The sequence below is a fragment of the Callionymus lyra genome, chromosome 1 (genome assembly GCF_982586985.1).
Source record: "Callionymus lyra chromosome 1, fCalLyr1.hap1.1, whole genome shotgun sequence".
NCBI lineage: Eukaryota > Metazoa > Chordata > Actinopteri > Syngnathiformes > Callionymidae > Callionymus > Callionymus lyra.
Genome location: NC_141818.1, coordinates 16057828 through 16085685, shown reverse-complemented (window position 1 = coordinate 16085685; position 27858 = coordinate 16057828). Strand labels below are relative to the sequence as shown.

General features: G+C 39.8%; 4 protein-coding genes across 10 annotated transcripts; 3 read left to right on the top strand and 1 right to left on the bottom strand.

The window, feature by feature from the left end:
• Positions 1-2275: 2275 nt before the first annotated feature.
• Positions 2276-19770, top strand: aak1a (AP2 associated kinase 1a). Of its 6 annotated transcripts, none has more exons than XM_087794777.1 (19): positions 2276-3176; positions 6233-6351; positions 6482-6590; positions 7587-7729; positions 7827-7948; positions 8019-8100; positions 8187-8319; positions 8393-8496; positions 8635-8714; positions 8794-8957; positions 9038-9216; positions 9770-9928; positions 10313-10500; positions 10971-11164; positions 11254-11316; positions 12801-12902; positions 13024-13146; positions 13372-13458; positions 17760-19770. In XM_087794777.1, exons 1-19 carry the CDS (start codon positions 3023-3025, stop codon positions 18575-18577), a joined length of 3123 nt encoding a protein of 1040 aa, XP_087650903.1. In that variant the 5' UTR covers positions 2276-3022; the 3' UTR covers positions 18578-19770. The 6 variants fall into 6 exon arrangements, with proteins under 6 accessions (XP_087650903.1, XP_087650902.1, XP_087650906.1 ...); XM_087794776.1 differs by having other exon boundaries at positions 9770-9934; XM_087794780.1 differs by lacking the exon at positions 9770-9928 and having other exon boundaries at positions 2277-3176.
• A 234-nt stretch (positions 19771-20004) lies between these two features.
• med22 (mediator complex subunit 22) lies at positions 20005-22766 on the top strand. Of its 2 annotated transcripts, none has more exons than XM_087794775.1 (5): positions 20005-20076; positions 20281-20431; positions 20497-20577; positions 20681-20889; positions 22326-22766. In XM_087794775.1, exons 2-5 carry the CDS (start codon positions 20309-20311, stop codon positions 22504-22506), a joined length of 594 nt encoding a protein of 197 aa, XP_087650901.1. In that variant the 5' UTR covers positions 20005-20076; positions 20281-20308; the 3' UTR covers positions 22507-22766. The 2 variants fall into 2 exon arrangements, with proteins under 2 accessions (XP_087650901.1, XP_087650900.1); XM_087794774.1 differs by having other exon boundaries at positions 22320-22766.
• A 318-nt stretch (positions 22767-23084) lies between these two features.
• Positions 23085-25140, bottom strand: c1h9orf78 (chromosome 1 C9orf78 homolog). Its single transcript, XM_087794772.1, has 9 exons — positions 24991-25140; positions 24804-24863; positions 24657-24708; positions 24519-24589; positions 24351-24428; positions 24010-24207; positions 23804-23940; positions 23550-23654; positions 23085-23467 (listed from the first exon to the last, which is right to left on the bottom strand). Exons 1-9 carry the CDS (start codon positions 25065-25067, stop codon positions 23367-23369), a joined length of 879 nt encoding a protein of 292 aa, XP_087650898.1. The 5' UTR covers positions 25068-25140; the 3' UTR covers positions 23085-23366.
• nfu1 (NFU1 iron-sulfur cluster scaffold homolog (S. cerevisiae)) lies at positions 25132-27535 on the top strand. Its single transcript, XM_087794773.1, has 8 exons — positions 25132-25266; positions 25520-25620; positions 25708-25843; positions 26519-26585; positions 26642-26759; positions 26827-26890; positions 26970-27144; positions 27258-27535. Exons 1-8 carry the CDS (start codon positions 25208-25210, stop codon positions 27291-27293), a joined length of 756 nt encoding a protein of 251 aa, XP_087650899.1. The 5' UTR covers positions 25132-25207; the 3' UTR covers positions 27294-27535.
• Positions 27536-27858: the final 323 nt, after the last annotated feature.

The window sequence follows — 27858 nt, the reverse complement described above, 5'->3', positions numbered from 1 at the left end:
GAGGACGTGTAAGTGAGGACTCACGGTCTGGTGTTTTAATAAGTGACAGTAGCAAGTAAACATATGGGAGTTAATGGCTATAAATATGTATTTATAACATTATTAGTCCCTAAGTGACCATAAACCCTTGAATACCAATAGTAGGTCAAAGTGCTGTTTAGGCGATGAGACAGTGCCCCCTGTTGGAGAGATGTACAAGTTTTTTAAGCTAGATACATTTATTTTAAATGGTGGTGGTTGTAGTTACATTTGCTTAATATTCTTGCTTGTCTTCTTCGTCATAAGCTTAGTTTAAATTAGCTTTTTTTTATATATTTTTTAGCCAAATAAACTTCCATGATTCAATGATTTTATTGGCAACAGTATCCTGGCCTCACGCATCGATGTAGAAGTAAGTCAAAGCCATTAGAATATTGCATGGTTAAAATTCGACATTTCTAATATTGAAACTTTGATATTTCTTATTGAAATATTGTATTTTTTATTTAAAATCATAATTCGGTTATTTGTAGATGAAAAGTTGACGTTTCTATTGAATAATTGAATACAATAATCTGTATATTAAAAAGGTTTGAATTATTTATTTTTCAAATAAATGTAACCAAAATAAATGATTTTTTTTAAACATTTGATTGGGTTTGATTTCCTTATTCTAATAATTAGAAAAATCATTTTTTTAAATTGAAAATGTTTTGATTCCTAGGCTTTTAATTGTAGTCTGGGGGCACTATTGTATGGAATACCCAGAGTGCCATAATACGTAAATAATAAGTCGTTTTGAAATAATGACTTTCAGGGGAAGTCCTTTAAATGGCTATTGTTAAATAAATAGACGCATAAATGGGTATATCAATATCGAAATATGTGTATGTTGTATTTCAAAAAAGCTAATTACCTAAAATTCTTATACCAAATGTCTATTTGCTCATCTTGTTTTACCTCATAGTGTTTTCCATCCTGAGTGCCACACTTAGGTAATACAATGTGTTTGGAAATGGAGACATTAAGGGGAATAAATGTTACAAAATATATTGAAATACTTAAATGGACATAAATACATTCCTTTACATGCGAATAAATGTCTATATCATTAATGAAATGTACATCCATTCTGTTATCCTTCTTTATGGAAAAGCCTATTTCTTTATGCTGTATTTCAGAGAGCTCTATTCCAGCAGTGCTCTTTCCATCAGAGTCGAATACATCCCATGTGTGCCACAGTTAGGTAATACAATATGTTTGGAAATTGAGACATTTAGGGGAATAAAAGTTACAAAAAATATTGAAATACCTTTAAATCTATGGTACCAACATTTTTATATTTAAATTAAAAGGCTACAAATTAAAAATGATATTATTATTATCTTTATTGAATCATTGGAAATATAATATCGAACTCTGTGTAAAAGGGCCTACGTGTCTTAACTGGCAACCCCAAAATAATGTTGAGTAAAAAAAACAAACACACATTTTACCACTTCCGTCACAAAAAGGTTTATCGTATTCTGCGTTTAATAGGGTCGTATTGATATGTTTTACTTTTTGAGTAGATTGTTACATGGGATTTCCCAGGAGCAGCAGCGGTTAGTAGCCATCCAAAGGAAAGACGAACCCTTCAAAATCTTCCTGGATCCAGATGGAACTACAGAACACTACTAAATCGATAATGTTGGTCTCCAGCAGGGGGAGACCTGTAACTTTTCATTCACATATTTTCAAAACGTAGTTATCCTCATAACAGAAAAATATACAGACCAAAGATTAATGTAGATAAAAGAACATTCCAAATAAATACAATTAGGTAATAATAATAGTTAACTATTTCAGTATACTCGACAGTATATGATATATCCCTTATCTCTTTGAAGGTGATTGAATGATATTCTGTAAATTAATTTAAGTAATAACTTAAATAGGTAAATAAGTATTTTTTATTTGTATAGCGCTTTTCCAGACCAGGGTCACAAAGCGCTTAAACAATCAAAACAATATTCAATAAAGTATATACTTTAAAGGGCAAGAGGTGTAAGGCTGGATCAGATCACTTATGTAAGGAGGAGCCTAACCATGAATAGATCTGAAAGTAAGAACCAGCATTTTAAAGTTGATCCTGAAAGAAACTGGAAGCCAGTGAAGAAAGTGACAACTCTGATTGTTAAAAAATAATCGAATCTATCTCTATCTCTAATTTATTTAATACAACATATATTATGGAGGGGGAACATTAGTATTTTAATGTTTTAAAGTTATCGAATTACCTTTACAGGTAAACAAAAATAATATTGGTAGCAATAAATAACACACTTTTTTTTTTTTAAATACATTTCATCTTGTTACACAATATGTTGTTTTGTTTTTTTATTTCGTTAGATGGAAAATATTTTGAATGTCGAGGGACTGTTTTTTTATCTACCTGTTCGGCGGAGGAGCGCCGGACAGCGGAGGAAGTGGTCGTTCGTTCAACCAATCACGCGAGAGTCCTCCGCACTAGCATCTCGTCTGTTTGTAGCAGAATTAGCTCAATCATTAAGTCACCAGAGCTCTCCGGCAGCCGGCTCGGACCCAGGAGGCCAACATTTGTTGAGAATTAGCCTTAGAATTTCAAACCAAAAGTCCTATCGAGGGGGTATTCTGGCTGGAGGATAGCAGGGGAGATGAGCAACAAGCTGCATTGGACACGGAGGAGCTACCTGGCTGCCCGTCAGTCCAGCGGCAGCTGTCACCGCTCTTAGCCGGTTAGCTCGTCACGCAGGTGCGCTAACTGTTCCAGGCTAAAGCTACTGGATCACCGGGGCCGACGAGTGCGTAGAAAAGGGAGGATCAGAGGAGAGTCACCCCCGGGTGTGGGTCGCTCGTAGACGGGTCGTGTTGTAATTTAAACTAAAGCTGTTAGCTTCAAGCTAGCTGCCGACATTCATTCACTAGCCGGAGAACAGCTGCCTCCTCGTTGACGCCTGGTTTAGAGACCGAACTCACCCCCTGCTGGAGACCAACATTATCGATTCGATATTAGTCCAATAAGATGAAGAAGTTCTTCGATAATCGCCGGGAGCTGGGGGGCTCCGGGCCTGGATGTGGAACCGGTGGCGGAGGCACTGGTTCCGGTGGCAGCTTCATCGGCCGGGTCTTTAACATCGGACGGTATCAGGTCACCATCGAGGAAATTGTGGCCGAAGGTCAGTTTTTTGTCTTCTAAAATCTACTTTACTATCTGTAAACAAGAGCTGCTGTGGTCCCTAACAATGACATCACAATGTATTCTCAGATGTCTGGAGTTTTGTGCTAAAATATGATTTAAAACCAAACCAAATCATCCTTATGTGATGTAACATTCTACAAAATGTATATTCTGGCGAACAGGTTTGAAAACTTGTAGTGTGATTTCAGGTGGAAAAGTTGCCAACTGTTAAAAAAAAAAGCATGTGCACTGCTGAGTCATCTGTTGTGTTCACAGGGAGTGACTAATGTATTTCACGAGGTTTACAAGAACCATGTTCCCTATATATGGTAGAAGAGTAAGATACTAATACTACTTGGATTGTGTTCAGTTTGTAGTAGCAAGTGGTTTATGTTCAATGCTAGGGTCTGGTGAGACTTTGTGCCTTACAAGAGATTCTGTTTAATAGTTGGTATGAGTTAACCAATCTAGGTGAGCTTTTTTAACCCTCCCTACCCATTAAACACCCACCTGTGTTACATCTTAAAACCAACATTCCCTCTTTCTGTCGGATACAGAGATTCTATGTCAGGAACAGGGTTGTCATGACACTAAAACGTTTAACTCGATATCGAAACTCATCAAAGTATTCAATGCTCTAAACCATATTTTGTACTACAAGGATAAAAAGAAACAGCCTAACATTTTAAAAGAAAACAACAAAATTACAAAATAACCTCTGTTACAACATGTGACTTAACAGAACAACATGTTAAATATGTATAATGAACAGGTATCAGGTCTGAGGTAGTGCAAAAAATAAATGAATACAATAAACAATAATGATGAGAACAATATTTTGAGGTTGTATTGTATGTATTGCACATCTTATTAATAGGCACACCAGCCTGATTAAAACTACTTGAGTGACTATGCTTTTCATATAAAACTTGAAACTGAATGACACAAGCCAAACCTATCGATCCTTTTGTAAATGAGCATTGTATCTGGATACAACATTTTAGTATCAATACTTTTTATATTTTCAATACTTTTGACAACCCTAGCCACAAATTAGTGAATGTAGTTGAATTTCTCACATTTCCACACTTATTAACAAGCAAGTTTATTCAAGTAAAACCTCATCCTAACAGCACGTTGGTTTATAAGTTTAAATGTAAAATCATTTGTCAAATATGATACAGTTTGGAAATTATCATTTTTCTACTGGTGAACTTGAAGCGCCTTATTATTACAGGATTGTTGTTGTATTTCGTTTACTGTCACACATCCATCGATTGTATTTAAAGGTAATTGATGGCTTTAGCTCAAACAGGATAAGTGCCCAGACTTATTTATTACCAGATGCATTTGCCACTCTTAACATAGTAAAATCGCAACACTGGGATGTGATGGTGCCCATTTTACAGATTCGTCATGAAGCTCAAATACAGCCTACATTCACCTATTAAAATAAAAATAATTTACAAATCTCTCAAAAAAAGATGATTTGATAACCCTTGCTTAAAAGAATAATTAACATTTATAATGTAACCATGCAAGTATTTTCTTTAATGTGACTTTCTTATAAAGATGGTGTTTACCTTTCTGATGTTTTCTCTTTATTGACTTTAAGCCTTTCTTTATGATCATTTACCAATATTTACAATTGAATTCATTGTCCCTTGGAAGAGGAAAAAACAAGCCATGATTGTTCACAGTTTCAGTTTAATGCCTATATTTGCACAAGCTTGTTAATTTGATGACTCTGTAACAAGTTTCCGTTTGTCAGTCGTCATTGTTTGCTTTGGTCTGTTAGCTAGGTGCAACCTTCTAAATAATAAATGAATACATGCTGATTAATTCATCAGCATTTTGGAAGGGTCGCTGCTGTTTTTCCCATAACATTGTTTTATGAATCATCCTGATGTTTTCATACAAATTAACGCCTTGAACCAAATTTTGCTTTTTATATTTGAAAACCTAAAAAAATTTAGGAAGTTTGCCAATGATTATCCATATTTGATCCAAGTATTGGATTTTCTTCAATTGCCACCCAACTTCTATTAAAATAATAAATACATTTAGTTGTTTGTTCTCTTGTTCACTTAAGGACCTGATCTATTTTACCACAGAATGTTTAGTTCTATAACATGCAGTATGTAGTTTTGCTTAATCCCAAGGTCTACTTATGTCATGCTACAAGCATGGCTATTTGTAGCTGGTATTTTGCTCTGTCTAGTGAGCCTAGACCCCATCAAATGTAACCGAGGAAGGTTGCTAATCCTGCTAACTTCTCACTGCCATCGCAGATTAGACTTTACAAGACGAGACACAGAGTAGTAAACTCGGAACAAATCCTCATCAACACGTGTCGTGCCTCGGTTAGAATTCAATCAAAAATATATTTTACTATTTCTGAAAGCACTACAATAATATAATAGGTTTCAAGTCTCCTTCTAAGGATTTTTCGTAGATCCGCATTACTCATGTGTTCTCATGCCTTAGCAAGTTGGCGAAGTCAAACAGAGCGAGCACAGTTGTGTGAAGCTGTCTTTGACTTCATAATGCCAGTTGGATGACTCATGCAGCAGTTCGCACAAGCTTTGCAGGAGAAGATTTGTGCTGCTGTAACATTCCTGGTCTTCACATTTGAATGGAAAAGAGATGCTTTACCAGACAGTTATTTTTATTCTAAATGCATTTCTTTCAGATTTGTGTAAGTGGAATGCTAGTTGAATTTGACACTATTGAGTAAGACTACACTGACAAATACATACCGGTAGTCACTTCCCTAAATTGAATTTGGATCCTTGTTCTCAGTCAAACAGCTGACATAACTTCCACTGCATCATGTCATCATCTATATTTTTAACGAAGTACTGTAATGAGTAATCACCATTGAGCAATTCAAAACTGTTAGGAACGTATTTGGCCCAGAACTTTGTTTCTTACCTAATGAATATAGAATGTTTATGTACTGGTTTCTAATAAAGGTTACACTTTTTGTATTTTAGCAAAGAATATTGCATTTCTAAAATAATAGCCTTTCTAACTAGAACCTTGTTTTCGCAGGAGGTTTTGCATTAGTTTTTTTAGTACGGACTCATCAAGGGCTACGGTGTGCACTCAAAAGGATGTATGTTAACAACGAACATGACCTACAAGTCTGCAAACTTGAAATACAAATTATGGTGAGTTCATCTTTTAACTATATCACATTAGGCACTCGTAAGTCTCCTTTAATTCTAACAGACGTATCAGAATGACATCCACCTGTTGAGTCGCAAGTGCTTCCCTAATGTTTGAAACTTGTTCACACAGAGGGACCTGGTGGGCCACAAAAACATAGTTGGCTTCCTGGACTCCAGCATCACCGCCGTCGGAGCTGGCGACGTGTGGGAGGTCCTTATCCTGATGGACTTCTGTCGTGGCAAGTCTCTTCCCCCTCTCTCTCTCTCTCTCTCTCTCTCTCTCTCTCTCTCTCTCTCTCTCTGCAGAATGACATCTCGAAGTGTTTCTCCAGTTTAAAGCAAATGTGGATCTGAAATATATTTTCGCAATGTTTTTTGTGGTATGACATTCCTTTTTAATTCAGTTTGGGTCAAGTTCATTACTGATTTATATTTTTCCTTTTGCTAATCAAATGTGTAATAGTCGACTCATTTCCAGTTGAAATGAGAAATCTAATTTGTGATATTTATAATAATAATAATAATAAAAACACAATGCTTTAAAAAAGGGATGAGAAACACGTAAGAAAAATGGATAAACAAAAAAGTACTGAAAAGTCAATCACAAGTAGGCAATTTTGAACAGGTGGGTTTTGAGGAGTGATTTGAAAGTCTGATGTTAGTACGAGTTCCTGATAGGTTGAGGGAGTGAGTTCCAAAGTGTGGGGGGGCGGCAGCAGAGAATGCTCGGTCCCCCAGGGTTCGGTGCTTTGTCCTCAGGGGACTGGGAAGGTTAGAATCGGAGGATCTGAGGCAGCGGGTTGGACAGTGGAGGTGGAGGAGGTCGTGAGATTTGAGGGGACCAGATTATTGAGGGACTTGTAGGTGAAGAGGAGAACCTTGTATTATATGCGAATTGTCATGGGGTCTCTGGAGTGGGTATGGATGAACCGAGGGGCAGCTGAGTTCTGGATATATTGTAGTTTTTGGAGGTGATAGGAGAGGAGGCCATCAAGGAGGTTAATCAAAATGACAACTGAATCCTCGTCTAATAGTTTTATTACAACTATTCTAGGGTTGTTACATGGTTGTTACCAGATTGAGGCCAAGCTAAAGCAGCATTATTTCATTTAGGTGTCTGCCTTTATTTTCCTTTTTTTACTAAGACGACGTCTCTGTCAGTACACTTAAGTGTTGCCTCTTCTAAGTATACACACTCAGTTCTCACCTAGACGTTTTTCTTGTGTGTCTGCCAGGTGGACAGGTGGTAAACCTGATGAACCAGCGTTTACAGACAGGTTTCACTGAGGCAGAGGTGTTGCAAATCTTCTGTGACACGTGTGAAGCAGTTTCTCGTCTCCACCAGTGCAAGACTCCCATTATCCACAGAGATCTAAAGGCGAGTTTGTTGCCTTTTGATAACATTTTAAAATCACAAAATCAATGAAATCGTTTTCCTCTTTCATGCATCTGAAACTGGTGTCTCTTTCATTCAGGTAGAAAATATACTTTTGCATGACCGTGGACACTATGTACTCTGTGATTTTGGTAGTGCCACAAACCACCTCCAAAACCCACAGACAGAGGGAGTAGCTACTGTGGAAGAGGAGATAAAAAAGTAGGTTTATTTACCTTGTAGTTTGTCTCATAAACGAAGCATGGTTATAATGAGTAATGCTTCATCCCAGGTACACCACACTGTCATACCGTGCTCCTGAGATGGTGAACCTCTATGGCGGACTGACCATCACCACAAAAGCAGATATTTGGGTGAGATTTATATCCAACAGGATTCCTGAGACAAAAGTGATCACACTTGATGCATTGATGTGCAACTAAACATGTGTTTGATTCAGGCCATGGGTTGTCTCCTCTATAAACTCTGCTACTTCACACTACCTTTTGGAGAGAGCCAAGTAGCAATCTGTGACGGCACTTTCACCATCCCAGATAATTCCAGATACTCTCAGGACATCAACTGTCTCATCAGTAAGAACCATAGGCTGACACAGTCCTGTCAGTAGAAGAAAACCCTGATTTCATGCGTGTGCTGACTTCTCAGGGTACATGCTGGAGCCGGACCCAGGTCTGAGGCCTGATATTTATCAAGTGTCCCACTTTGCCTTTAAACTGTGCCGACGAGAGTGTCCAGTTCCCAATCTACAAGTGAGTCGGTTTAGAAAAAATACTTCTTCCTCCATGAAGACGCATCATAAGACCTCACACAAGCTCCAACACAACACTTTTTCTTTTTTTAAGTGCACTTTTCTCGTTCAAACTTGCTTCCAACTATGATTTTTGCAGAACGTTTCCATTCCTGCAAAACTACCTGAGCCTATCCGATTCAGTGAAGCAGCGGCCAAAAAGAGTCATTCCAAAGCCAGGTGAGGAGCAATGATATTCATTTATATGAACTGTTTTTCTTCTGTAAAAGATCACTCATCTTCTTAAGTTTTTTCGCAGGCTGACAGACCCAGTACCTACTACTGAAACTTCAATAGCCCCTCGACAAAGGCCGAAGGCAGGTCAGCCACAGCCTATATCGGGCATTCTTCCCATCCAGCCTGCCCTCACACCACGCAAAAGACCCAACGTGGCAGTAGGTGCACCACAAAATATGACCTCAAGTAAGTCTGTACACCAGCAAATAAAACAACCTATAATATACTTTCTGTGATTTTTACACACTCGTTTCCCTCCAATGTAGGCGGCAACAATGTTGCATCTCCAGCTTTGGCTTCAGTTGCACATCAACCTGTTCCACAGGGAGGTGCGCCAATGTCTATCCAGCCGACTCACATGCCGCCGCAGACCACTCCACAACATCAGCTCTTCATAAAGCAACAGCAGGCAGCAACTTTCTTAAGTCCACAGCCGAACCAGCAGGTTGGTGATATAGCAACTGCCGAGTTGATTTATGATTTGTTTTACCATTTTATGTTGCCATCATCACCAGATACTTTATCGATTAACAGTTTGTGCTGTTCCAACAAAGATATTTTTATCCCCAAATTTCCCTGAAATACCATTTGAAATTAAATTTAAGACCAACTTGACAAATTAACCAAAATGAAGGAAAATCCCAGAACAAAATTCCACATCAGTTGAATGGGTTTAGGGGCAATTTAACCACATTTCTTTTATTAAACTTAAAAGGATTTTAGTCCACTAAAAACTTTCCTTAAATCCCTTTCATTGATTCCTGGATTTTGAAAATGTCTTGCACAAAGAAACTAGAAAGGAACTAGCACCACTTTTGGCAACGGAGTTACCAAATATTTTTAGATTTGAAACTAACATAACATTCAAGGCCTTATTTTAAGATGAATTATTTTAATGTGTTTTAAGAATTTATAGCATACACCTTGGCTGCAGAGAAGCCAAACAGTTATTGCGCTCTGGGCCAGTTTCATCGTGGATGTATGATGTTCCTGTGTAGAATCATCTGGCAAAGACTCATCATCACCAACAGCATCAGCAAACTGCTCCTCTGCTGATGTCCAAAGCTAAACCTGTAACCGCACATCAGGAGTCTTCGGCTCCTCACCTGACTCCCATACCAGAGTCTGCTGTCATTCAGCCAGCTGCTGATCCAGACGTCCTGGTAACACATCTCATGTTACCGGCTGCTCTGCTTTGAGGCTGCAGATCTTTTATCCGATGATTCACGTCTCTGTTCTTTGTTTGGATTTCGGGCGTAGTTCTACGGAGGATATACGTGTTGGTGTCCTTTCTTTGTTGCTGCCTATGAACTAATCATTATTGCTTCAAGTGTACCTCTGACAATCCTTTGAAACCCTCAATGATTGTTTTCTTGCTTTGAAAAATTGTTCTTTTCCTTCTCATAATAATTAATCTGGTATTTAGAGGCTTCGTGCAGGATCATGTTTCTCAACTTAATCTTGCTTTTTTTGTGTGTGATGGAGAAATATCTTCCTTTGTTAAGGATGGTCTTCTCATCCCCCTTTCTCTTTTCCCACAGTCGTCCAGCCGAGGCATTCACAAAGCAGGCTCCCTGACACCACCTTCATCACCAAAGATGGCCCCCAAGAGTGGCCACAGACGGATTCTTAGCGATGTCACTCACAGTGCTCTCTTCGGCGTCCCAGTCAGCAAATCCACCCTGCTTCTCCAGGCGGCAGCTGCTGAGGCCAGTCTCAACAAGTCCAAGTGAGGAAAATCAAATCTCTTCGGTCGAGTGAACATCATCTGTCCTTTTATGGTGCTTGAAAGAGCAATAGGCTTTTCACGCATTCAATATAAGCGGTTCATTGAAACGAGTCACCTGGTTCGATTTAAGCGTGATCAAATGGCCTCGCTTAAGCCATTTAGTTTGCCCTTCTTTATTCTTATTAATATGCTAACTTGACCTGTTTATTTGTTTAGTTACCTATTTTAGCTAGAAAATATGCAATATTCCTAAATGTTGGTTAATAACAACCACAAGTTCAAAATCAGGATTATCCAGCTCAGTCACACAAGGGGTCAGATTATTTGAACTATTATTAAACTATTTAAGTGGGCCACATAAAATATATATAATTATAATATTATGATTTTATATGTTAATGGTTATTTTCTTTTTATTTTCAACAAGATATGGTCACAAACAGACATTTGATGCTCTTCTTCCCCCACAGATCAGCCAGCACGACTCCCTCTGGCTCTCCATGCTCATCCCAGCAAAGTGTTTATCATCCAGTTGACCATGACACGCCAGCAGCTGTCGTCGCAACCAAAAACCTGTCCAGCTGGAACCCGTTCGGAGACGACAACTTCTCCAAACTAACAGCTGAAGAGCTACTAAACAAAGATTTTGCAAAGCTAGCTGAAAGTGAGTTGTTATTTTAACCAACCTTCAAGAGGAATGTTTTGTTCATTAACATGATTTGGGTTGATTAAAAATGTGATGTATTATTTCAGCTGCTGCTGCAGGAGAGAAAATCCCCACTGAAAACCTCATACCAGGCCTGAATACTTTTGCAGGTAAGTTTATTTATTTTACAGATTTGATCAAAGATACTTTCCTTTTCTCTTGAACGATTATTGCCTGATTATTATTTCACTATATTTTCTGTACTTTATTTAACTGATCTTTTTCCTACACTCTTATATATGATTCTGTTACTCTCAATATTGTTTTTTTCTTTTTTACTCTATTGATGAGCCCAAATAGTTTACACTTATGGCCAATAATGCATATTTAAACCTTTTTTTCTTGCTTTAGGGTTGATTTATTTTATTGATATTCTTTTAAACAGTTTCGTTTGAGAGCTCCGAAGAGACTGTCTCGTCTTGTTCAGAGCTGTCAGCATCCTAACAGTGAAACCTTGTCAGCTTCCATGAATAGAAGCAAAAGCAAACTCGCATCTCATTTGCACATCCGTGCTTCGACTGTTGCCTGGAAACACCCCGGACAGATTCCCTCTTGTTAATTGGATTAGCGTCACGCTAAGGGCACGATTATCCTTGCTGCTAATAACACGGAGAAGGTTAAACAGTCGGTTTTAAGGCAAAAAACTTTTGTAATTGGTGTTCAAAGGAAAGATTAGTAACTTCTACACATGCTAGTATGGTGGGCTTGTGAGCCTTTGACTGAGAGAATTATTACAAGAATAGGTTACATAATCAGGTTGAGGTTAATCTCCTCTACTTCACTTAAGCTGTCATTAGAATAGAACTCTGTAAGGAGTCACAGAACCACAGTCGGCATGTTTTCTAGTACCAGAGATGTAAGTGACATTTCTGACATGGATTCTTCTCTGTAGTGAAGGGGGTAAAAGCTCACATCTGCTGTTGCATTTTCTGAGTCAACGTATCCCATTCTTTTGGCCTCCCTCCCCCAAGTTTGTTCCCATTGTTGTGTTTCGTAAGTATAAACTGGAGTTGAAGTTATTCTTGCATGGAAGCATTACATTGAATAACTCTTTTATACTAATCTTTCCTGTAAGCTTTAGTGACGATGTTGACTTGCACCATGAATGCCTGCGTTGAGTGTTTTTTTACTCGAGTCTCGAGTGGTGAAAAAAAAAAACAACTAACTTATAACGATGCTCAAATAACTCGTCTCTCTGGGGGAAGAAAAACATTTTAAAATCTTTAAGCAAACAACTTTATTGGATTCAAAGGTCTGACTCATCGTTCTAGAACAATAGCTTTATAGTTTCTCTCTGAACTTACAAAGGTCTCATAAATATAGGAGTGAAGTGTTGCATGTGGCCCTTGTGCCGCACTTTGTCACGTTCTGCCATAGAATGACTAATGTGGTTTTAAGTGTATTTCCAATTGAATTCAATGTTTTCTTTTGTGTGATGAACTTGCTTTGACTACTGTGGCTCTTTCGACTGAGATTTACAGTGAGTAGATAAACAAAGGAATGTGGGCAGCTGGTCGATAAACCTGTTGAAACAATGCTGTTGCAAAAGTCATGGAAGTTATTTTGGTTCCTCTTTTCTCTTTGTCCATTTCAGCGAAAACAGAAGTGTGTGTGGATTCTTTGATTCCCGGTTTGGAACCCCCCCAAACCCAGAGATATTCAGGCCAGTCTGAGTTCATCTCTGCAAGTAACTCAGGTTAGACTTTTGTAGCTAGAATAAATGTGGCCGGTCAAGTTGTTGTTCTATGATGACAACATAAAAACAATTCATTCATCTAAAGATGATTTTCTTCCTGACTGCTCTCCTCTTGTCTCAGACTGTTTAAGTGGGAAGGATTCTCTCCTGGGCTGCTTATCTCATGCCTCCCATGGTGGGAACCCGTCTGTCTCTGCTCTCCCTTCTTCCTCCTGCTCCTCTGCTGCACCTGGTCAGACACCTGGTAAGCTCTTGCTCCGCTCTGCACCTGACTTTCCGCTAATAAAAGAATAAAGAACGGGATGTTTCCAGGTTGAGATAGATTTGGATGAGTGTGCTCTCTTCAACCAAAAAAAACCCCATTCATTCTAAGAATGATTGCTTTGTAATTTGCTTGAATCCTTCTTCTTTTCTCTTGGTATTCACCGCTGCCTTCCTTCCGTCTCCTCCGCTGCCTCCTGCACCACAGACTCTACTTTCCTCATGTCTTGTGTGGAGAAAAGCAACGATGAGTTTGATCCTATCCCTGTGCTCGTCTCTAAAAACTCCACTCAAGGTAAGAAGCAGAGCAGCCTGAGATGAGTGCACAACACTCACTTGCAGCACTTGTGAGAAGTCTTGTTTGGGTGTGTTGAGCACATAATTACTCATCATCCCATCAAGACCTCACATTCCCGTTTGGCATTTCTAAACCGCCTACTGTAATTTCGCTCCTCTAGTCTACGGGGCTCTCCTCTACTTCCTCCCTGCATTGATACAGCTGTTTAAAAATGACCCCCCCGCTCACTCTCTGCCTGTTTCTCTCTCCCTTTCTCCCCGGCCTTCTCTGTGCATCTGCTCACACCCTTCATTCACAAATGACTCTCTTAATTCCTCCATTGATTCATTTTTTAATTTCACTTCTCATTTTGCTCGCCTTTGACCATCTTACCTGGGCTCCTCCATGTCCTCCTCTGTCTCTCCTTCTCTGCCACGTTGCAGGTGGCCACTCGCGCAGCAACAGTGGCAGCTCAGAGTCCAGCCTCCCCAACTTGGCTCGCTCCCTTCTGATGGTGGATCAGCTCATCGACCTCTAGAAAGGGGTGGGGGAGACTCGAAAGGGGGCCCTGTGCAATTCTTACTCTAGGCTAGATTTCTGGGAATGGCTTATCACGTTTGTGTAGCACCTTATGAATCTAGAGGAGAAATAAAGGCTATTTCTCTCGTGTGACTATTGCCTCGTGCATCCGGCTGCTGCTGCATATACTCGTGGTGGTAGAAATCTACGGCTGCATATCATCTGTCACCATCACGGCTCCACCATGTTTCTCCGCCACTAACCGCTGGTTTTTAGCTTGCCTGATATGCACGGCAGAGTCATCGACCATGGCTGCATTCTCTTTATTTCCCATTGCAAACTTTCATTTCACCAGTACCTTAGCACACAAAGGTGGTCTAGACGAGTCTGTGTTTGAACAATTAAGTATCTTAAAGCAGCATTACATCACCTTTTGACCTTTTTTCATATTTCCCATGAGGATTTGTGACTTGTCTTGATTCTCACAGTTGATCTTATGCTTTTAGTTTTTAAAGATGCTTTGCTTGGATGCCCTGACTTGGACTTGTGACCGCCAAACTGCTTTACAGTGGTGGTGTTTTCATTCATTTCCATTATGGCTGGAGTACTGAGGGCAGTTTTGAAAACTTCCAAAATAAGAAAAAAGATTTTATTTCGACAACATTTGTGGCAACAGTGCTGGAGATGCTTTAGTTTTAATGATTATCTACAATCATACTAATTACTCTTGTTGTTTTTAGAAATAAATATTGTCAATCTTCCGTAGTGCTGCTTTAAGTGTTGTATGCAATTCTCAAACACCAAACATGGATTGTAACTTTTAAGGTGCACAGCTGATTAATCTTCAATGTGTGTGAAACCCTTAAAGTTTTTTCCATTTTATTAAACCAATAGACCCCCTACCAAATCATGACACTTGAGGCCACATTAGGATACTAACTATTAAGTCTATAAGATGTATAAGTTATTAAGCACTGATTAAAATTGTCATGAAATGAAATGACTTCTGATTGATGCACTTTGTCTAGACGGAGCTATGCGTCTAGTAATCCCCTCAAAGATAAGTGACTCAACAAACCTGTGGTGACTTGTCTGATTAAGATTGGGGAGTTTAATGATTGCCACACACGGTTTAAGATAAAAAAAATTTAAAAAAAAGTAAAAGAGATGGTTATTTAAAATGTCTATTTGATGGATTCAACCTATCCTTGATTTAAGCAACGCAAGTTACAGTTGTGATTTGTTTCTGAGCAACATTTAAAGTGATATTTCACCAATGATACCTTTGTCTGAGATACAGTCAACACAGAGCGACTGTTTGTCTTTGGACAAAATGTATTTTCTCTGAACAACTGTCATTCATGGAAAGTGGCCCTCCTCATTTATTCATTTCTTTTAAGACCCGTGCTTTAGGTATTGTGATGCCATGAAGTTCTGCATTGCTTTTCGGGAGATCAAACTAATTTAGAAGGGAATGAGTTTGATTCAAAGAATTGTTGCTTTTCTTACTGTTGTTTGTCTTCAGTGGTCGAGTTGACGACTGTTTCAGGACCTTGACTTTGATCAGACGTGCAGGATATTGATTCAGAGAATCAAGAATTGAATCCGCGAGCCAACATCAGCAGTGTGGCCTCAGCTTTATGCATTTCATCAGTAATTGTGGCGTAGTTAGGTGGTCGTGTTTTGTGAGGGTTGGTGTCGTGTTTGTCAGTGAGCAACAGTTGGATCGATGGAGGCTGAGGAGGTATTCCAGGAAGTTCTGGGGTTTCCTGTGCTCTGCTGCCTTTGCCATTCGTACGTCACCGTAAAGCTAGAGATCCCATCACAAAAGAAACCTCAGCTGTCATCTGCCACTTCATCTTCTATCATGAGCAAACTCATAAAAGGTTCCTCAAACTTTCCAAGCTGCTGAGATCCAATTGCTCCGTGTTTGTACAGATTATTGAAGCTGTTGGCTACACCAGTGAATAAACGTGTGTATCATATGTATATCATTGTATGACATGTGAAAATCAGTCGTGCTTTAGTGTGAATGTACCTGTATAATCTGCCAAGTGACATGTTTGCAGAGATTTGCTGGCTGATCAGTTTTAGCTTTTAGATTTGAGTACTTGATCACTGAAGTCTTTGTTTACTTCGGTAGCATTTAATTCAAATGAATCCTTGCATGAATTTTTCAGCAGATTGTTCATCATGGATATGCAGTTTCTACTTTTGACAGTTTCCAATAGGTAGACGAATACTTTCTGCTCCACTCAAGAACCTCAATTCTGGTACTATTCATCTGGATTTAAGTATGCGTTTAAATATTCCAGTTTTTGTCTCTACAGCAAAAACTTTCCTGTTTGCTTATCTATGCAATCCACCACTTTTCTTAAGTGCTGCGTCTTGATCTCCTCTGTCCAGTTTTACTCTTAGTGCAGTCTCAACTAATGTGCTGGAAGGATCAAGGCTAGATTTGAAATATTACACCTTTACTCTTCATGTCAGACATGATGAAGGATCGAGCGTGTTACAGACTTGAGTGTAAACTGAATGAAATGCATTCATGTAAATGTGAGTCATGGGAAGAGATGATTCAACATTCCTTTGCTGGTGTTGTTTGACGTTAGATAATATTTGGGAAGAAATGTTTTTAATAAACAAGTGGAGAGGATTTTGGCTGATGGACTGTTCTTTCATATTGCTGTGATTTAAAAAAAAAAAAAAATAGAATAAAATAAATATCACTTATATTTGATTAAACGTGATTTAAACAAGTTATGTTTGAGTGTTTAATTTTACATATTATTTACATAATTGTTGTGAGACTGAACCTTATTGAGGCCAAACTAAATATTAGCTATCAAACAGTTGACTTATTTAACAGTAACAGATAGACTTTATTAATATAATATGAATATGAGAAAAGTATTCTGATTCTTACAGGTCCGTCACACATGTCTTTGTTTAGTGTCAATATGTAGAAGGTGCTCTTTCATGTGTGACTCCGACTCAACTCAAACATATTCTACATCCCTATTTTTGGCTTACAAACGGTGTTATCTGAATTGGTAATGAATTCCATTTTGTTTCAAACTCTTGTGGCCCTCTTTAAATTATTTAGTGAGCAGGATTTGGCCCCTAGGCCTTGATTTTGAAACAAGTACACAATGTTTTGTGAAATTACAGTGAAAGTAAAATAAGTGAACATAAGTGAAACGTTGATTACTCTGATGCAGATTGGAATAAGCGCATATTTGTGTTAACGTATGAAATCTATGTCTTCAAGTGACTAAATATTCTCTCGTTGTTTTATTTCTACACCTCGATGACCTTGTGCGGAGACTTTTATACTCCATCCGTAGATACAAAATCTTCTCGCACTAATTGTCAACATTGTCGTCCATATTAACACGAAACAGAAAACTGTTGTTTTCCTCTAATGTTTTCAACTAACATGGTCCAAAGATCTAACAGCTGCAGGACCACTCTTGAGGTAAGACTGCCCTGTCTGCTCGCCTGTGCTGACCTGTCTGTCTCTAACCGCCTTCACCTGTCAGTGGTTGTTCCTAGAGACGCACACTAACCTTGTCAATCAAAAGTGGTCCTGTTTCATAGGACGAGTAGAAGCAGGAGTTGTGAATGAAGAAGTGCTGAAGCTTTTCCTCGTTGTGTGTAGTTTGTTTTTGACTGTACTGTGGTAGTGCTATTTTATTTTTTTGCTGTTGATCCATTGGTTGTGTGGCCACTGCTATGTGTCCACCGCTTGCGTTGTTCACGAGTCTGACCTGCTCCTCTTTGTCTGTTGTCTGACGCAGAGCCGCCTGCTGAGAGTAACGGCTACTCGGTGCTGGGTGACGACCAAGAAGCTGAACCTCCTGTTGATTCTCACCCAGCTGTGGAATGTGTGCACTCCAGCGAGGAAGACGAGGACAGGGAAAGTCATGAAGATGAGGAGCAGGAGGAGGATGATTACGATGGTGAGGAAGAGGAGGAGGAGGAGGAGGAGGAGGTGGAGGACACAGAGATCCCTGTTGGTGCTCATGACTGCAGCGGTTCCAGACCTCTGCTGCAGGACTCTGAGGAGGAAGAAGACCAGTGCATCCCCCTAAACTCCAGCGTCGAGCCTTCTATTGCATTCCATCAACCTTCGTTGTTCACTCAAAATCACTCCCAGCCGGAGCCGCACTCGACTCCTGCAGATATTTTCTCCAAAGCCCCGTTCTACGTCACGCAGGAAGATACAAGCGACGTATTTGCGAATGCTCCATTTCCTCGGGGTCCGCTCGCGCCGCCGCAACCGCGCGACGTCTTCGCTCAAGCTCCCTTCGGCAGACGGAAAGAAGCGCCGACGGCTCAGTCCAACCCCGTCTACCCGCCCGTCGCTCACGAGCCAGACGTCCTCGGCCCGGTCGGCGTTCATCCGTTCCGCCCTCAAGCTTTAGCCAAATACTCCCGACACTTTGAAGGCCCGGTTCCTCCTCAAGCCGCAGTCGCCCGGGTCGGCACCAACAAGCAAACTCCTACAGGAACCGCGGATGTCCGGGACCCACACTCGTGGTCCGGCGGAGCAGGTGTCACCGACCCCTTCGTCTCTGCACCTTTTCACCTTAAGGCCCCGCAGGACAAGCCCTGAGTGCACATCTGTAGACGAGGGCGTCAGCAGCACTGAAATATGCAACAGCAGGCCAAGTGCATGTTGTCTCCCCCTCTGCAGCTGGACTGCAGGCCTGCATGCGTCTCCCTTCTCTCCTTTCTCTCCATCACTGTCCTTTTGGTACGAAAGTAGTCGACAGTTGTTCAAGCATTTGATTTTTCTCTCGCCTACCTCATCGACTCTTTAGGGAAATCGAAGCTCGTCTGCAGCTTTAAGAAATCTTCATCATCAGCTTCAGTCTGCTGCAGCCGCCTTTATTCCCTCGCCTTGTTTAAGTTTCCTAGAGCATATGATCGAGTCCACAACTCGCTAGTGCAGACAGACGACAGTCTCAGGAGGTAATCATGCACAAGAGATGTAATATCAAATGCTGAATGTAGTAAAAACAACGTGCTGATCTTTACTGTAGTCCCCCTGATGCAGTCACTGGTGTCCTAGCATGGTGGACAGAATCAGTAAGCCTTTTTAAACATTTTGTTTTACTTTTAAAACATATTTCCTTCGCTCTCTTCGTCTCCTTGAATGAAATGGCATTGTTTTCTTTCGATGTGGGTTTTAGGATTGCGTAGTTTGGTCGTGATGTTTTGGTGGAAGATGTTCTTATAGTCTTACATGACGTCATTCTTGATGCTGCTCTCTAACGGTCAGAACGTCACTTTTGCCTTCATCTCTTTTCTTATGCAATGACTACACTTGAATTCATCGTGAAGTTGAACCAGTACTTTTTTTTGCCGCCTGACAACTCCAGATGTTTACAGCGTCGCAAACACAGATATCACGGCAACACTGACGACTCAAGAATCATGATCTCTTAAAAGCAACTGACGCGGACAGTATTTTCCAACCCAAAGTTCACTTCATCTGTTGCAATGAAACACAAAGAGTCCACGTGGAGTGTAAACGTCTTGTTTTTATCTTATTGCTTACCTTAAACATTCTACTTGTATTAAATGAAGGTTGCACAAGGTCACTGACACAAGTTAGTGTTTTTTAAGAATGTTTGGATTGTGACACTGCTGGTATATGTTTTCCTGAAGCCTTGTCTAATCTGTTGGACCTAACAGCTGACAAACTGTTGAATCGAAAAGCACTCTGAATACTTGTCATGCTGCACAGCCTGCCTTTGAAACGCTCTGTAAGTCCTATGAAATATTAAATGAATGTAAACATGGGGATTGATTCCGTCTTTGACTTGAAACGCAAAAATAAAGTAGAGGTGAGTAAATAGTACTGTCGAATTTACTTGTTTAATTTCAATCATAACGTATGACGAAATTCGGGGAAAACTAACATTTTATCAGATGCATATTCAGTAACTTAAGTAGCAGTTTTTTGAAAATATTTTGTGCGCCGTGATTGCCTCCTCGCTAGATGGCAGTAATAAGCAGACTATGCGGATATCGGACCCCAGCACCACAGAAGAAGAAGTGATGCTCGTCCATTGCACCGCTGTTATTGTTTACAAAGCATGTTATTAAGTAAGTGCTTAAGAATTATCGTGTGGGTTTTATGATGAACTTTTTGTGGATTTTATTTCCTTTAAACTAACTCTGTGATTCATCTTTTCCGCTTAGAAACCCTGTTTTGTAGACGTTCCTGGTATCGATGCTAACTTTTTAGCATTATTAAGTTTCGCGGTTCGTCGTCGATTTATCTTTTCTTTATTCGCTCTTTCAATACAGGCACATAAAGTTCAAATTTCCGGGTACAATGGCCACACAGAGAGCTCTCCCGCAGAGCAAAGAGACGCTTCTACAGAACTACAACAAGAGACTCAAGGATGACGTCCGCTCCATAATGGACAACTTCACTGAGATCATCAAGAGTGCAAAGGTACTTCTGGATCCTGGGTTTGACTTCCGTCGAGAGTTGATGGTTAACCTGCGACTTTTCTTCAGATCGAGGACGAAACCCAGGTTTCCAGGGCAACACAAGCGGAACAGGATCACTACGAGATGCATGTTCGAGCAGCAAACATTGTGAGTGTTTGTTAAAGATGGCTGTGACGTCATACAGTAGATCTGTTGATGACTAAAAGATGGATTATTTGCATCATCCTCATCGGCACTCTCTCTCACCAAGGTGCGAGCTGGAGAGTCCCTCATGAAGCTGGTCTCGGATCTGAAGCAGTTTCTCATCCTGAACGACTTTCCCTCCGTGAACGACGCCATCAGCCTCCAGAACCAGCAGCTGCGAGCGCTGCAGGAGGACTGCGACAAGAAGCTCACGTCGCTCAGGGACGAGATCGCCATTGACCTGTATGAGCTAGAGGAAGAGTATTACTCCTCAAGGTACAAGTAGGATGTTTTATAGACCCACCTACCTCCGCTTCTGTTGTCACACATCCAGTTCACCATCTCACCTTTCATATCTCGAGGAGGGTTTGAATCCTTGTTGCACTCTGATCCAAGATGTGCCTTTTATAAAAGTGCTGTCCCGAGCGAGTTCACTGATGCGACATGAAACGCTGACGGAAAACTTAAAGTGCCTTATATCAAAGAAACATAAATATATACCTTATATATTTGATTCAATAATTTAATGAATAGTACAGTATCTTAGCACAAATTAAACTAAAATATTTGCTGTATTATAAAATACAATCAGTAGACGTTAAATTATGTATTATTTAAAATGATTTTATTTCATTTTTAAGCATCATGCTGTATGCAATCTTACACTTTTCAAATACACAATACTTGAGGTTTTTATGCAATTTTCTTACCAGTATCTGTATTGAAGTAGGATTTTGGGAACTCATTTTCCTCTATAAGATTATCACGACTATGAAAACTGAGATAGACTTTTACTTCCTCTAATGGCCTTTTCAGATCACACAATATCATCTGATGATTTGTCCTTAATATTTGTTGTTGTAGGAATATTTTCAGTATCAATTTCATACAACCAACAGAGAGGGCCTTGTGATGGGACACACTTCACAATCATGAGTGTGGTGTGGCATCGTAAATCAATCGCGTGTCCTAAGTCTGTTGATGGCTCATATTGTAAAATTACTGTTGCTGCGTGTGCAACAACTCTAATGTTACACCAACATAGTTGAATTTAATATTTCACTATGACGAGTTCACTTTATTAGTTAAATAATTTCCCAATAAATGTAGGTTGGATTACAGGAGTATGAATGATTTTTTTTGTTTGTTTTTTATTTGATTGTCTGCCATTTTACTACAATTGTTTGGTATCACAAGAGCAATATTTCTGTTCTTGTTATGATTCGATTATTAGTAAACATTTTTAAATTGGCTTTAATTGGGTAATTCACACTTTGTCCGGATAAATAAAACACAGTAATTCCAAATGGTTAAATGATCCAAGTACATCTTCATACAACTTGTTGTGGCCCGCTTTGTTACTTGTGTATTTGTGTTTCTATGCCTTGTTTGGTGAGGTTAAATGAGTTTTAAATAAACTAGAAAAACAAAATAAGTAGTTGGTCTGGTTAAAACTTCTCTGTAGTTCGGAGCATGCTCAGTGTTGGTCCTTCATCTCTCTCAACTGTTGCTCTGCTTTCCTTCAATCGGCCTCTAATCTGTCACTGAACTGACACGAAAATGAATGAGCTTGATCTATGCTCCGTTGCTGCCCCGCTGGTCTGATCTACCATGCGTCTCTGTGCTTGTTCTGACCTGCCGCTCTCATCTGCTCCTCTCTCTGCTCTGCTGATTCTTTGCCTCCTGCTGGTTTTCGCTCTGCAAAGCTACAGTCAGTGGGACAACACTGATCTCCCCCTCTGTGAGGCCTTCCGGCGCCGCGACAGCTGGGCCTCTCCTGGTGGCAGCTCCACACACGAGGAGCAGGAGGACCCAGACGGAGCTCCGACTCAAGAGTCCAACCAGCAACACCATCACAATGGACACAACAGTGCCTCTTTAGAGAAACCGTGACCAGGAAGGAGATGTACATAAGTCATGTAGATTCAGTTAAATACTCTTAACCATTTTGTATAACATTCCCTTTTTTTTGTAAGTTCGTAGCTGAGGAAAATACCTGTGACGTCTCAGATAACACTGCTGACAGAGTAAGGAAAGTTTTTGCTTTAAATTGAGCAGTGAATCAAAGCTAAAGTTGTTTCGCAATTATCGTGTTATCTTTACTGGTCCCCACTTTAAACCTCATTGTTGTCCCTCAATAAATATTACACTGACTGCCAGTGTGTCTCCATCCTTCTTCCTTGGACTTCACATCTTTTTCAAGCTTGAAATACTAAGGATTAAATCACAATAATGAATTATATATTTTGTCAAAGTCTTTATTGAAGGTGTGCATAATTATAGTAATTCAAATAGAAGAGGATAATTACACGTCACTGAAATCAAAACCTGGGCTTCAACTGTTGCATTGTGTTCAGGGACTCTTACAACTTTGCCATAATAAAATATTTGAACTCATCTTTTCTACTTTACACACCTCAGGTTTGAGTATTTGTGTATATAGTCATGTTTAATTATCACTTTTGAAGGTTGACCAAGATTTTCTTATTTTATTAAAAAATGTTTCATTACAACTTATTCACAAAATATTTTCTATTGTCTATTCCACCTAATTGATCAAATTGTTTACACATGTCCCTCAGAACAGTCAAACCTGATTCATACATCGAGTTATTATAAGATCACAAGGAACATGGAATGTTTACATTTCTATCACAGGAGGCATCCTTGACTGAATGATGCCAGTTAGACAAACTAGTTCAGGGTGAGCACATATGTAGGAATAAACCGATGGAAGAACAAAACAAAGCTGATCAGTAACGTCGATTCATCTTCTTGAACTTCTCGTAGTGATAGTCATCAGTCGCCTTCTCGTTGTTGGGTCGCTTGCGGAAATTGGGTGGTGTGGGTGGCACTGAGAAGAATTTCATATTTGTATTTAAGTTTTAAAATATGCAGAATGACAAAACGACTTCCATTCATATCAAAATCCTTACCTTCAACACCCGGCTTCTCTGTATCACCCACTCGCAACGGTTTGGCTTTGGGCTCCTCTCTGTGTCTCTGATGCCTCTGTGGCGCGTTTGCATCCTCGTGGTAAACTGCAAACACACATTAAGCTGAGATTTTAACACCTTCATCAACTTCAATTTGATTAAATACACCCAGAACCGCAAAAGACTCAAGTTGCAGAATTAAAATACAACAAATGATAACACGCTTGATTATTTGAGAGGTGAATGGAACTCACAGCGGTTGTGCTGGACGTAGTTGACGGCGATGTTTGTGGGTACGAATGAGGTGCCGTTGTCTTTCTTCTTATTCCTCTGTTCTGCCAGAAGTTTGGCTTTTGCCTCCTCAGTTTGGATGATGTTCTTAATCTTTGCGCTGGATGGACAACAGAGTATTTTTAGATCAATATATAATGCTCCTCTGATGTCAAACTTGTTTACTCACTCGATGCCAAGATCCACCTCGGGGATCCCACTCAACATCTGATTGGACAACATCTCTTCGGTCTTCTTGGCCGAGTTCACTCGAATGTTCTCCGGGAGCTCGTATAGATGATCTTCTGCATCCTTCACCTTCACCTTTTGTTCTTCTGCTTCTACAAGACCCTTCTTTCTTTTCAGCTCCGTTTCAATGTATTTCATCCTAAATGGAAAAATCAAGAGCTGGTTATTGTTTTTACATCATTTTATAGTCATTAAGAGTTTGGGTCGGAATGTCGAAGTATTCATTTTACGAGACGAGCTTCCTTTTACAGTTCTTCAAAGGCTTGCACTTGTGTTTCTTACATGTCTGCATCCTCGTCTCTTCTGTTGGTTTCAGCTGAGAAGGAGGTCCCCAGGTTCAAGTCTGTTTCTTCCTCCGTCCTGTGTAATGAACAGACAAAATACTGCACTTATAGAATTGCTCAATACTATAATTCATTTTTCTATACAGAATGTGGTTATTTCACTTACATGTCTCTGTTTCTGTCCTTGATTTTCTTCATGTCGATAACACCTCCGGTTTTCAGTTTGAACGGGTCATTCTATAGATTGAAAATGTGACGAAGGAATATACATAACAGGGAAATCAATGTCAAGAAGGAATCTTACATCGTTTTCAACCTCTGGAGGAAGTTTCTCTCCAACCAGCAAAGCCGTTACACTAAAATGGGTCAAACAAAATGTTAAATTGAAAAGGAGAAATGATGTTTAAACTGATCTTATTTCTCGTCTAAAACAAAAATAATTTTACTTTACCTGACTCCCTTCTGCCTTCGGCGCAAGCTCTGTATCTCCTTGAGCTCATCCACTTTAGATCTAAATGCAAAATTAGGCAAATCGTGAAATGAAAACAATGTAGCCACATCAAAACATTAGCTCAGTTAGCCACACATGGCTACATCGCAGCATTAGCGCTGATATCATATTATTATCGTCACATTACCTGACTTCTTCTGTCGTTTCGTCGTCCTCTTCGTCAGATGAGCCGCGTCTCCTTCTAAAACTTTTGCTTGGGGGCATTTTTGCGATCTAATAATTATTTTCACGCCAAATAGTCGACAGGACTCTAGCGTTAGCGTTCGGGGGAAGTATTAATGGACGCACAACAACAGTGCGTCACTTCCGTCTGTTTCCGCTCACTTTAGGTAACCAAAACAATCATGGCGGCGTGCAGGAGGATCGGTGGGTTGCTGAAGATGACAGCGAGAATATCTCGTCCGTAAGTCCATTTTCATGTGATGACCTTTGGTAGATAATGATATTACAGCTCGAAGATTTCTCAGCAGAAGTTTTGCAGTTGTCGTTTATTACACCTTATTTCATGCTTTTTAATGACGCAGTCATTGCATGACTGTCAACTTTTCACCGCATGGGATCTGAACAAACTAAGAAAAATGTGCTATAATATTTGTTTAATAATAACAATAAGACCAATTTTATTAATTATTATTTTCATGTATTTTCCGTCCCAGTCTTGCTGTTGTTGGTCATCAGACTTCTGGACTTCACTGGCTTTCACACAACACTGTAGTCCGCAACAGATGTCCTCAACCTGCCCTCTGGGTGGTCCCAGGTCAGTGCTTCTTTCTCGCCTGTCTGTCATGAGGATATCACACTTTCATTGCCATTAAATATATATATATCATATTGTTCCCCTCAGAGAGGACCATGTTTGTGCAGACGCAGGACACACCAAACCCAAACAGCTTGAAGTTTCTGCCTGGACGGCCTGTGTTGGATTCTGGAACCATGAACTTCGAAGGACCTCGTGATGCTTTCTGCTCCCCATTAGCAAGGTATAACCGCCTTAAAGGTTTTTAATGTGCATGCTGGGTTCAATGAGAAATCACCAATTTTATATTAGGATGAGTGAGTGAGGCCAGAGAAGGCGGTTACATTCTTTTCATTAAAGTCTTAAAAGTACCTTTGAAAAAAGACCAAACGAGAGTCATTACATTTTTTTGTAAAATAGTACACGTGTGGCCAGTAGGAGGTGCAACTGAGTGTCCATCAGTGACAGTTTGCTATTACACTGTGGGGCTCCCTGAAATTGCATTAATGGGACTGTAGAGAGATTTACCTTATCCTAGCTAGATGATGAGAAGGCAGAGGACACCCTGGAAATGTGGATATTCCATCACAGGATACAGTCACACAAACAACTAAAGAAAATTGCAAGTTGTTCATGAACTATTCTCATTTTATTTTTGGGCTGGAGGATAAAACAAATGTGCCAAGGAAAAATGTGAATTATTAATCGTACGTTACCCTGTCGTGTTCTAAAAGTGTAGATTTATTTTGTGTTTGAAAGCTTTAATTATTAAATGTTAAAAATGACGTGTGTCAGCTGCTGGTTGCCAGGCAACAGGATGTTATTGTTTTCATTTTGGGTCGATATTAATACTGCTATTGCTACATCCATTAATGTCAATTTTTTAAAAATAATTATACATCTTTACTTTTGTTTTTAGACAGCTGTTCAGGATTGATGGCATCAAAGGTGTGTTTTTTGGTCCAGACTTCATCACAATTACTAAGGTATGAAACGTCCTCCCGCTTGGTTTATTTGTATAATATTTGACTCTCCTGTTTAGTCCGATCAGGACATTGAATGGAGGGTGATCAAGCCTGATGTGTTTGCTGCCATCATGGACTTCTTCACCTCAGGGCTCCCTGTTGTTAATGAGGACTCAATCCCCAGTGCAGACACAGGTACATGTTTGTCTCGCATAAAAAAAGGAAGATACAGAATTTAACCAATGAGGATTTTCTATTTCAGCCCCATCAGAGGATGACGATGAAGTGGTGGCAATGATCAAAGAGCTGCTGGACACAAGAATACGGTATAGCTAATGTAATTCAAATGTTGATCTCTGTTTCTCCAAGTCTCACCCAAACATTCTACTTTTCTGCCTGGATTAGACCGACGGTGCAGGAGGATGGAGGCGACGTTGTGTATCACGGCTTCGAAGACGGCGTAGTTAAGCTGAAGCTGCACGGCTCCTGCACCAGTTGTCCAAGTTCCATTGTTACGCTGAAGAGTGGAATCCAAAACATGCTGCAATTTTACGTCCCCGAGGTCGAGTCAGTGGAGCAGGTTTGTGTTCCAGTGAGATGACTCACTGTGTATTTATCTCTTCACTGGATATGAGTGGAAAATATGTAAATGTCAACTTTTTAAAACCAGACAAATGCATTCTTCTCCCGCAGGTGAAGGATGATGAAGAAGAGGCTGCTCAAGTTTGACTGGCGTTTTATCAAGCCATTGTGGAGAAAAACTCCTCATCGTCCCAAAATGAAGCCATCTTATTTTACACCCGTAGCATTTCCTGTTTTTAGGCTAAAGCGATCCAGACGCAGAAGCATTTATGTATTACTGACTTTGTATTATCTTAGCTAATGGGTTGTTGAGAATGAGCCGCTTATCCAAACATCCTTCGGGTTGAAACACGCACAGTGTAAATAGAAATAAAGATGACTCAGTTGAATATTTGTCTTTTCTTTTATGTGTTCTTTGCTCTGAAAACAAGACTCCTAATGAAACGACTGTCTATGAATAAAACCACCAGAAAATTCCAAGGATTATCGTTGTGAAATGAGACCCCAGTTTATTTTGAAAACAGCGATGCCTGAATAGTAATTTATTACAACTTTACACATTAAGAACGACATCTTTTTTGAGAAGATCCTCAAGCATCACAAATAAAACTTAGATAAAAAAATGTAGGAAACCATGACGTGAAATCAACACGTCATGAAACACCTGTCATTTTATTTAACAACTTAAAGCGAGAGATTAGACACTCCCTTT

Bases quoted from the DNA above. Each gene is read 5' to 3' on its own strand.
- aak1a (XM_087794776.1), top strand. From the start codon at position 3,023: ATGAAGAAGTTCTTCGATAATCGCCGGGAGCTGGGGGGCTCCGGGCCT. The intron at 7,949-8,018 runs GTAGGTTTATTT...GCTTCATCCCAG, and splicing joins GTGGAAGAGGAGATAAAAAA to GTACACCACACTGTCATACC. The intron at 10,501-10,970 runs GTGAGGAAAATC...CTTCCCCCACAG, and splicing joins GCCAGTCTCAACAAGTCCAA to ATCAGCCAGCACGACTCCCT.
- nfu1 (XM_087794773.1), top strand. From the start codon at position 25,208: ATGGCGGCGTGCAGGAGGATCGGTGGGTTGCTGAAGATGACAGCGAGA. The intron at 25,844-26,518 runs GTATAACCGCCT...TTTTGTTTTTAG, and splicing joins TTCTGCTCCCCATTAGCAAG to ACAGCTGTTCAGGATTGATG. The intron at 26,891-26,969 runs GTATAGCTAATG...TGCCTGGATTAG, and splicing joins CTGCTGGACACAAGAATACG to ACCGACGGTGCAGGAGGATG.
- c1h9orf78 (XM_087794772.1), bottom strand. From the start codon at position 25,067: ATGCCCCCAAGCAAAAGTTTTAGAAGGAGACGCGGCTCATCTGACGAA. The intron at 24,429-24,518 runs GTAAGTGAAATA...TTCATTACACAG, and splicing joins AAGGACAGAAACAGAGACAT to GACGGAGGAAGAAACAGACT. The intron at 24,208-24,350 runs GTAAGAAACACA...TTTTCCATTTAG, and splicing joins AGAGACGAGGATGCAGACAT to GATGAAATACATTGAAACGG.
- med22 (XM_087794774.1), top strand. From the start codon at position 20,309: ATGGCCACACAGAGAGCTCTCCCGCAGAGCAAAGAGACGCTTCTACAG. The intron at 20,432-20,496 runs GTACTTCTGGAT...ACTTTTCTTCAG, and splicing joins AGATCATCAAGAGTGCAAAG to ATCGAGGACGAAACCCAGGT. The intron at 20,578-20,680 runs GTGAGTGTTTGT...TCTCTCACCAAG, and splicing joins ATGTTCGAGCAGCAAACATT to GTGCGAGCTGGAGAGTCCCT.